We start from the raw sequence: 10895 nt of genomic DNA on the forward strand, positions 1-10895 counted from the left end.
TATATAATGGGATAGATACTCATCTAAAAGATGCCTATTAAAGACAAAGTAATCCACTTGTTTCGACTCTCGAATCAGACTAAATATCTAAATCACTATATTGAACTTACCAAATCAAGTATGAGGAAACTATCTGGTGCCATAGAGAGGACGTTTAGACTTACCAACTTACTGTATGAAAGGATTTTTAGCGAAGCTATGGAGGAATAATGGTAGGGAATATCTCTTTTTTGCTTGACGGTAGAACCAAAACTCGTTATAGGTCAAGTCTAGCAGCAATTCTTTAGCTTGTCTTTGAATTGAGTCACGAGGTTGACCTTGGGCAAACTTGCAAGATAAACAAATACATAAACATTGTGAATGGATGTGTAATGATGAAATACACAAATTTGTGCAAGATTAACCTGAGAAAGTCGCCCAGATGATGAAAGGAGTTGGTGCCACAACAATCCCTAACTCATAAATTAACTTGAGAAACTCACTTAGATGATAAGAGGAGTTAGTGCCACAACAATCCCTAGCACATAAATTTGTGAGTTTGTTATAATTGAAACTCTACAATTTAATAACAACTATATATACTCGCACATTTTAAACATACCTAAGATTTCTTAACCTTTATTACTAATTCAACCTTACATTAAAAACTTATCCATGGATTACCTTAACCCAAACTCAAGTTCCATTACCACCCTCACTCTATAACTCACTTGCATTGATGATTGGACCTAACAAGTAAAAAATTGATTGAGGATGAATGACAAAATTTCCCCCTTTGAAGAGGATTAAGTTACAAATTTTGGAAATAAAAGGGAGAAAAGTAAGCATATCCAAAAATTGAAGCACTTCCATTCATAAATTCACATAAATAATAATATTCTCCATCATTCATCTCCTCCTAGTTGGTCATCTTCGTCATCATCATCATACTATTAGGCAATAGGCATAAGGCATTAGCTCTCTCTAAAAAGTCACCCCAAAACTCAGTCTAACACTTCTACTCTTGGGTGCCTCTTCGCCCCATCCGATCTCTCCATTTCTCTCTCCGTATATACGTTCACGAATCTGTATCGTATCTATACGGACATATATACAATACAAGATAGAAGATAGATAGATACATACAGTTTATTCGATCCGATCTCTCTCAGAATCAATGGCTTCAGCTGGAAATCCCAATCAGCCAGGTGGAGGCCCATTCGATATGCATAAGTACTTCAAACCCTCAGCGCCATCGCCTACGCCGCCTGTATCAGCTTCGGGGAATCCCAATCCCCAAAACCCCAATAACCCTAATTTGATGATTTCTTCGCCGTTTCCTCCACCGTCGGCGTCTTATCCCCCGCCGACGGGAGGCGGAGGCGGCGGCGGCAGCGTGCCGCCTTACTCGTTCGCGCCTCAGACCTCGCCATTCCACCACCACCCGCAGTTCCACCTCCACATCCCTCAGTACAGCGGCCCGCCTCCTCAAGGGGACGGCCAGTTCGCTAACGTGCACCAGCAGAGATCCATGTCTTTCCCTACTCCGCCTCTCCAACCCCCGCCGGCCAGTCCTCACCAGTATCAGAACCCGAATAGTAGCCCCAATCCGGGTGCTCGGCTCATGGCTCTCTTGAGTGCGCCGCCTTCCGCTCACGAAATCCAACAACCCTCTATGCCAGTGCCCGCCATTCAGCCTACCACTTCTGGCTCTGATCTTTCTGAGTTCTCAGTGCCCACCAGTGTTCCTTTGATGCCCTCAGTACCAAGTATTGGCATCATACATGCCGGTTCAGGACCTATGCGAATGCCGAGCAGTAAGTTGCCTAAAGGCCGGCATTTGATTGGGGATCACATTGTATATGACATAGATGTTAGATTGCCCGGTGAGGTGCAGCCTCAACTGGAGGTTACTCCCATTACAAAGTATGGTTCGGATCCTGGGCTTGTTTTAGGACGGCAAATTGCAGTTAACAAGACATACATATGTTATGGACTTAAGTTGGGCGCCATAAGGGTTCTTAACATCAATACTGCTTTGAGATCATTGCTTAAAGGTCTTGCTCAGGTTGTGGATCCTTAGATTTTGTTCTATTTCATATATATTCTTTTAGTTATGCTGAATGTTAGGGTCAACTATGGATATATTTATTTTTTGATCATTTCTTGGTAGAGATTTTATTTTGCAAGTGTGCTTTTGTTGCTAGGGATAGTAGAGAACCTATTTAAACCTGATTAGTTGACGTTGTATATAATGCTTCTGAAATGTTTTTGAATTATTGATATTATCAAGTAGTTATGTTTTTTTCATTTTGCATTTGTTATTATGAAAAGAAAATTATGAATGTTATTCAATCTTGTGATCTTTTTCTTTCTGGCTGGTCCATTGAACATGGGTATTGATTAGTTGTGAGCATTCATCATAGCACAAGCCAGACCTTGTGGTTGCAAACCTTTTAGTGTTCTCTTTTGTGTCAAATGTAATTACTTTTTCTATGCAGAACTGACTTGTCATAGCCTTGTTGTCCAGTATAAAGCTTTAGGTGGATATGGGTATGGATGAGGTTGACTATTCTAACTTAGATGACTGAGAAAACGAACTTGATAAATCAGTTTTGTTATGATTTCAGCTTGAAAATGTAAACCACTTTCTAATTTGAAAAATCTGCTCTAGAAGTCATTTGTGGATGAATGAACTTGCATCCCTAGAATGCATGCATACTTCTAACTTCTTGCTTCTACTTCAACCATAGAATATCCCTAAGTTTAGCTCATAATGAAAAAGAAAGTAGCTGAATAGGTTAGCTGTTTATCATTGAATGGTAGTCTTGCATGAAACAGAATAAAACATTTCTTGTCTTTTAATTTGGCTAAATAAAATCAGGTTCTTTTATTTACCTCAACTTATATCTTCTTTCAGAGGGTTACAGACATGGCTTTCTTTGCAGAGGATGTTCACCTTTTGGCTAGGTACTCCTGTTTGATGTTGCTCACAGTATTGCATTCTTTATGTATTTTATTTATTTTGCTTATGTGCTTATTTGACAGTGCAAGTGTTGATGGACGGGTTTATATATGGAAAATCACTGAAGGACAAGATGAGGACGACAAGCCACAAATAACAGGCCGGATAGTCATTGCTATTCAAATTGTGGGAGAAGGAGAATCTTTTCACCCACGAGTCTGTTGGCATTGCCACAAACAAGTATGTTCTGAGAATATGATCTTTATAACTTTTTAGCATTATTCTATCGTTTGATTTGTGGCTTTCTCATTTTCTAAGCTGTCTTAAGCGTTATCATGCTCCTTAACACAGGAAATTCTTGTTGTTGGGATCGGAAAAAAAGTTTTGAAAATTGATACCACAAAAGTTGGAAAGGGTGAAGTATTTTCAGCGGAAGAACCCCTGAGGTGTCCAGTTGACCGCTTGGTTGAAGGTGTCCAGCTTGTTGGTACTCACGAGGGAGAAGTGACTGATTTATCGATGTCTCAGTGGATGACGACTCGTCTTGTATCTGCTTCAGTAGATGGCACGGTTGGTTAATTCCTACTTTTCATGCCTGTGACTTTGCAACGTTAGTCATTGAAAAACTTTTCTAGCACTTGGTTCTCTTTCTTGAGTTTCTTCACTTAATATCTCTTTTTCTTTTTTCACTTGGTGTTCATTTAGTTTCTTAATGGGTGTAGAGATTATAGTTGCCAGTGGCGTGTTATAGTCTATGGGAACCAAGTAATAAGCCCTTGTGATTTATGCATATGTGGATTTTGTCTTTTAAACAGATAAAGGTTTGGGAGGATCGCAAATCAACTCCAATTGCTGTACTGAGGCCACATGATGGCCAGCCTGTAAATTCTGTTACATTTTTGGCTGCTCCAAATCACCCTGACCACATCATACTAATTACTGGGGTATGTGCGGATTTTTCCTTAAAACAGTTACTATTCATAACTACTTTGAAGTATTAAACGTTTTTTTTTACAACAAATGGTCTAATGTAAAATATTTCCTTAAACAGTAAACTGATTGATGATATTTTGATTCTTTCAATGATAAATGATCACTTAAACTTGCTCTTCTGCTCTGTTCTGCAAATAACTAATTAAAGATGTTCACAGGGCCCACTTAATCGAGAAGTGAAGATATGGTCATCAGCAAGTGAAGAAGGCTGGTTGCTTCCAAGTGATGCTGAATCATGGAACTGTACACAGACATTAGAGCTGAAGAGTTCAGCTGAAACTCGAATTGGAGAGTCATTTTTTAATCAAGTTGTGGCCTTGTCTCAAGCTGGTTTGCTCTTATTGGCAAATGCCAAAAAGAATGCCATATATGCAGTGCACCTAGAATATGGTCCTAACCCAGCTGCAACAAGGATGGATTACATAGCCGAATTTACTGTTACTATGCCAATACTTAGTTTCACTGGGACGAGTGACCTACTGCCAAATGGTGAACAGATAGTTCAGGTGTATTGTGTTCAGACACAGGCTATTCAGCAGTATGCTCTGGACTTATCACAGTGTTTACCTCCTCCATTGGAGAATGCCATGTTTGAGAGGTCAGAATCTAGTGCTTCACGTGATGCTACTATTGAAGGATTTTCTCAGATGGAATCTTCTGGAAGTAAATCAACAGAATTACCTATATCTAGCCCTACTCCAAAATTACCTATTCATGATTCTGGTTCTGAGAGTGCACCATCTGGGAGACATCCTATGAGCTCTGCCTCTACTGATGTAACTACACAAGAATTTGCTACTTATAGCATGGAAAGTAAACCAGATGCCATTTCTTGTTCAAACACTGATACTGATATTGCACCCACTTCATCACCTCCGCTTCCTTTGAGTCCTAGATTATCTCGTAAACTTTCTGGATTCAGAAACCCATCAAACAGCTTTGAACCCAGCTCTATTAATGATCATGGTGGAGATCCAAAAGTTGTTGAGTATTCAGTAGACAGGCAAATGGACTCCATTCACACCAACTTGTCTGATGTAGGCCCCTTGGATGATGAGGCTAGGAATGATGAAAGCAAGGTTTCCCATGAGGATGCTTCATCAGGTCTCAGTCACCCTATCAAGTTCAAGCAGCCCACTCATCTGGTTACTCCTTCTGAGATATTGATGGACTCTTCTGAAATGAACCATATTATTGAGCAGAAGAGTGAAGACATACAGGATGTTTTAGTCAATAATGAGGCAAGAAATGTAGAGGTGGAAGTTAAGGTTGTTGGTGAATCAAGGTTTAATCATAATAATGATATTGGTTCTCGAGAACTTCACACTTTTGTGTCAGACAACAAGGAGAAAGCATTTTGCTCTCAAGCATCTGATCTTGGGATGGAAATGGCACGAGAATGTCGTGCCTTGTCACCTGAAACCTATATTGCCGAGGATCCTAGGCAATTTGATGGGACCAATGGAAGCGAGGATTTGGCCCAACCATCAAGTAATCAAGAGGAGGAGCATGACTCTACAAGTAATCTCTCTGGAAAGGAATTAGATTCAAAAATCCCTGTTCCTGTTCAACAACAAACTGAACCGAGTGTAAAGGGCAAGAAACCGAAAGGGAAGAATTCTCAGGGTTCTGTGCCACCATCAGCATTACCTAGTGCTTTTAATTCAACAGATTCCTCCAATGAAGCAGTTGTCAGCTCGAGTAACTCCTCCATGGAAGCTGCATTTTCACAGATATTGTCTATGCAAGAGATGCTGAATCAGGTGCTTGTTTTTTTTTTTTGTTTTTGTTTTTGTTTTTTGTTTTTGTTTTTGTTTTTTTTTTTAATACAATACTGTTACTGTATTTGCTATCATATTGAAGATGTATTGGTTCATGTCACTTACTGCACTTCCTCTTTATGATTAACTCACCATATGTTTGCTTGTAGCTCATGTCCATGCAAAAAGAAACACAGAAGCAGATGGGCATGATGGTTGCTGTTCCAGTAACCAAAGAAGGAAGAAGGCTTGAGGCAGCCTTGGGACGCTGCATGGAGAAAGCTGCCAAGTCCAATGCTGATGCTTTATGGGTTCGTCTTCAAGAAGAAAGTGCAAAGCAGGAAAAGCTATTACGTGACCGTACTCAACAGATGACTAATATGATCTCCAACTGCTTAAACAAGGACCTGCCAGGGCTGGTAGAAAAAATAGTGAAGAAGGAATTAAGTACCATTGGTCAAACTGTTGCGCGGAGTGTAACACCTATTATAGAGAAAGCAGTATCCTCGGCTATTTCTGAAGCCTTCCAGGTGAATATGGTGAAAATTTTTCCATCGTTGAATGTGTGTATGTCAGGTTTTAATTGATTCTTTGTGATGCAGAAGGGTGTTGGTGATAAGACAGTGGGTCAATTGGAGAAAACAATCAATTCTAAACTTGAAGCCACTGTCGCCAGGCAAATCCAAGCACAATTTCAAACTTCTGGCAAGCAAGCTCTTCAGGTAAGCATAAATGTATCATGCCAGTTTGATTCAATGTTCCTTAAGCCACATTTGCATTGGTGGTTTTCAAAGGTTATAAAATATAGAAATTAGAAATTACCATTTAAAATGGATGAAAATGTTGGCATTGTACTCTTTCTCATAGTTTTTTTCTGGGTGCTTTATAAATGCTCACTTTGATTTGGAAATATTTATCCACTAAGATAATTAATTATCCTTGATGTTTTTAATGAACCTTTACATATCAAAAGATTAAAAAGAATAATTAATTGCACTTTGGTGGTTGGGAAAAAGGCATGATAATTCTTTGGGTTATAGTGTTACTAACTTCAATTTTTGTGAACCTTATCAATGCTCCTTGAGACCTTGACCAAAAAAAAAGTTATTTTCTTTTCCTTAAGTACATTTGATTTAATTGTATTAAACCTGTTATGCAGGAAACATTGAAATCCACTCTTGAAGCTTCAGTAATCCCTGCCTTCGACATGTCATGCAAGGCAATGTTTGAGCAAGTTGATGCTACTTTTCAAAAAGGAATGGCTGAACACACTGCTGCTGCTCAACAGCAATTTGAGTCAATGCATTCGCCTTTGGCACATGCTTTACGGGTATTTTTTTTTTGTCCCAGTGGTGATGCAAATACTTTCTTGCATATTTTGATTGATTTTGTTTTTATTTTGTTGGTTTATTTTGGAGACTTAAGATTTGCTGTTGAGCATGAATGTAAAAACTTTGACCTGTCAATATATACCTTTAATAAAAACCATACAATTTACTGATTAAAAAACATTATTAACATATCACATGAATCTTTGGGCATGAATCTCCTACTGGTTCTCTCTATGATATTTAGATTAATTAATCTTAATTTCAGGATGCAATAAATTCAGCATCATCAATGACTCAAACCCTTAGTGGTGAGTTTGCTGAAGGTCAAAGAAAGTTGCTTGCTTTAGCAAGTTCCAAAGCTACAAATCCAATTGTTAGCCAATTAAGTAATGGGCCCATGCTCCAAATTGAGAAGGTTAATTTTTTTTTTCTTTTGATAAGCATTTTTTTGTTGTGTTCAAAATACCGTATACCCTTGAATATGAGTTCTTTTGTCCATGCTTAAGCAAACTCATTCCTTTGGTAACAGTTTGAGGCACCCCCTGATCCAACCAAAGAGTTATCTAGACTGTTAGCAGAGAGAAAGTATGAGGAGGCCTTCACTGCAGCCTTGCAAAGAAGCGATGTGTCTATTGTATCATGGCTATGCTCTCAGGTATTCTAAATTTGATTGAGATGTACAGATCTTATCCCAGAGCATACAGTGTGTTCAAAGTGAATGTGTTTGTGATGGCATCTAAGAAAATACGGTGTAGTTTTTTTTTTTTTTTTGTTTGTTTGTTTGTTTAATGGTGACTGTGTTCTCTCAGGTTGACCTGCCTGGACTTTTGTCGATGAATCCTCTCCCTTTGAGTCAAGGAGTACTCCTCTCACTTCTTCAGCAGTTGGCATGTGACATTAGCAATGAAACAAGCAAGAAACTATCATGGATGAGAGATGTGCTATCGGCCATAAATCCAACTGACCCAATGATTGCAATGCATGTACGCCCAATCTTTGAGCAAGTATATCAAATAGTGAACCATCACCGTGGTCTTCCCACAACTGCTGCACCTGAACTATCCAACATTCGGCTGATTATGCACGTTATAAACTCTATGCTGATGACCTGTAAATGATTTTTAAGCCCAAGAATGTTCAAAATCTGGCGAATACAGAAGCATGTACATATTCTAGGGATATTCATATAGAGGTAACTCTGGTCTCTGACACTTGGAGTTTATCTGTCCCCTTTGTCCCTTCCTTTTTGATATTTTGAGGTGAAATGTGTAACAGCTTGTGTGGAATCTGTGGATATTCCAGTTTGAGGTTTAGTTCATTTTGGATATATATTCCTTTTTGAACTGGGACATTCTATTCTGCTTCAATTTGTACTCAATGAAGTGTTTTTTTACTTGAGTATTTTTTTTATAACATACATTTTCGGGATATAATTTACATTGTAGACATTGATATGAATTTGGAGCAATAATTCATTCTTCATTTCAGTAGAAAATGGAAGTAGCACAGTATCTGTTAAATTACTATAGCAGTTGAAAATTACCTTAGGCAACTTTTCCACGTGTGTGTTCTTTCCAAAAATTTATGCCTTTGATCCTTTTCTTTTCTCATAATCATCTCTTCTTGACTTGTTTTTACCCTTCGCCTGAAAGTAACTGCATTTTTACCGTGTGCTCTTTTCAATTTCTTAAATTGTGTAAATGTAGTCACACGGAGCAACATTTACATGCACTCTATTTAGTGTGTGGTGTTACATATTGAGCGTGTGAACATTGCAATTTAGATATGTAGCAATACATTGACCTTGTTTCGTTCGAAAAGGCAAATTATTCTGTGGATCTGGGTTCACTTTGCAAGGTGGATCCATGTCCAAAGATACACAATTTACATACTAGAGGTTCAACATTTACCTTTTAAAAATTCACAACTCTGTATTGTATTTACAAAATTTCAAAACTTAAAAACACAATTTATATTTTAGGAAGTTCATAATTCCAATACTAAAAGTATATCATCTAGGACTAGCTAGGCCATGCTATAACTATTTACTAGGCCATGCTATAACTCTTTGGTAAATAGTTAGGTTAGTCAATTTTTAGTTGATTTGATTAGCTTTAGCTATTTGATTTGGTTAAACAACTAATTAATTAGCGGGTTGCAATCAGTATTTGAACATGGTTGATTGCACTCTTTCTAAATGACAAATTTACCCCTAATCTTCTTCTCCTCTCACAGGCCAGTCTTAAATCAACTCTTGTATTCAGCCTCTATTAATGAAAACCTGAATCAGTAATAAGCCATAATCATTATGGTACAATCAAGAAATTCATCATCTCCCCTCCTAGTTCTAGACCTAATTTACATTACAAAACTTCACAAGAAATAGCTATAATGCAAGTCCAGAATTGAGTTGCAGAGCTCCAATTCCATCTCTCTAATTTTCATTCTCCTAAACATTTAAAAAAAAAAATCAATCAACGTATTGGGAAAATGAATCTTTAAAAACCCAAGAGATGTCGCATAGTATGATCTTGGGACCAAAATTGATGGTTTGCTGGTTTTAAAGTTAAAAACGGCGACTTTGCTTTTGAGGAATGAGGAGATCGAATAGTGAAATGGGTTTTTTTTTCTTATTTATCGTCTCTATTTACATTCTACTATATAGTTTATATTTATACTGTCACAATGTATTACAATTTACAAACAGTAAACTTGAAACAAATAAATAAATTAGCAATCCACATACATCAACTTTCTTTTAAAATAAAAAATTTTGGGCTCAATATTTACTCATTTCGCCAAAAAGGAAGAAATTGATATTCGAAAAAGAATATTAAAAAAATGAAGAAGTAGAGCTGTAGAATTTACACGAGCGAGCACAAATGAAAATCCCAAACGCGGCAAAAAATGTGGGACCCCCCACGAAAACCGGAAACTACCAACACTGATCGCTCTCCCATCTCCGGCTGCTATAACCGCTCAACCCGTTCCGCCTCCGGCTTCCCACTCTCAACTTCAGGTCGTACACCGCACGCGACTCCGGATCGGAGAGCGTGGCGTACGCGTTTTGTATCTCCATGAAAAGATGGCCGTCCGACGACGACTCCTCGAAGCGAGCGGCGGCGTCGGGGTGATAAATCTTCGCTAACGTTCGATACGCCGTCTTGATCTCCCTCGGCGACGCGTTCTGCTTCACTCTCAGAACCTCGTAGAGGCTCCCCGCCCCTCTCATCTCCACCGCCGGTGCCGCCTGGGCCATCGCCGAGGAAATCGCCGGTCTCCGTAGCTTCGCTGCCGCGAATTGCAATTTCCGGTTTGATCTAACGGCTCCGGGGGAAACAGATGCAGAAAGGTTTAGCGTATGGAGCATTTGGAAATTGAAGGAGAAGAAGAAGAAGAGAATAGGAACGATTAGAGGAATGATTGAGAATTGAGATGGAAAGAGAAAGAAGCCATGGACGGTGTTTTAGAGGTGAAAGGGTTCTATGGGCGCCGGAGCTTTACCACGGCGTTGAGCCGCTGGAAATACTAAATATTATTTTATGCTGCCGTGGCAGGAGAGTCGGAGAGAGAGATAAAGAGAAATGGACAATGGGCCCATTAACAATGAACATCTACTGGCTAATTTCACTTGGACACCACAGATTTTTGGGAATAGTACATGGACCCCTAATGTTTAAAATCCTACACTTATACCACGCAACATTTTTTTTTTTTGGGTAATATATGGGGTGAAGATTTTTTTTTTTTAATTTAATGGGTGAGGGATCACATCTGTAACTTTTTATTTAAAATTATGAATCTATTATCTATGTAATTTAATTACATTCATAACATAATAACACAGTAATTTTATCAAATCACACA

General features: G+C 38.5%; 2 protein-coding genes across 2 annotated transcripts; one reads left to right on the forward strand and one right to left on the reverse strand.

The window, feature by feature from the left end:
• Positions 1 to 911: 911 nt before the first annotated feature.
• LOC116023196 (enhancer of mRNA-decapping protein 4-like) lies at positions 912 to 8456 on the forward strand. Its single transcript, XM_031264182.1, has 12 exons — positions 912 to 2047; positions 2900 to 2949; positions 3028 to 3184; positions 3296 to 3514; positions 3760 to 3888; positions 4096 to 5700; positions 5868 to 6227; positions 6300 to 6419; positions 6857 to 7027; positions 7294 to 7443; positions 7558 to 7683; positions 7838 to 8456. The coding sequence occupies exons 1-12, from the start codon at positions 1157 to 1159 to the stop codon at positions 8144 to 8146; spliced, it is 4287 nt and encodes a 1428-aa protein (XP_031120042.1). The 5' UTR covers positions 912 to 1156; the 3' UTR covers positions 8147 to 8456.
• A 1281-nt stretch (positions 8457 to 9737) lies between these two features.
• LOC116023030 (chaperone protein dnaJ 11, chloroplastic) lies at positions 9738 to 10559 on the reverse strand. The gene has a single exon (XM_031263975.1). It carries the CDS (start codon positions 10396 to 10398, stop codon positions 9964 to 9966), a length of 435 nt encoding a protein of 144 aa, XP_031119835.1. The 5' UTR covers positions 10399 to 10559; the 3' UTR covers positions 9738 to 9963.
• Between the last annotated feature and the right edge of the window lie 336 nt (positions 10560 to 10895).

This window comes from Ipomoea triloba, chromosome 6, assembly GCF_003576645.1.
Source record: "Ipomoea triloba cultivar NCNSP0323 chromosome 6, ASM357664v1".
NCBI lineage: Eukaryota > Viridiplantae > Streptophyta > Magnoliopsida > Solanales > Convolvulaceae > Ipomoea > Ipomoea triloba.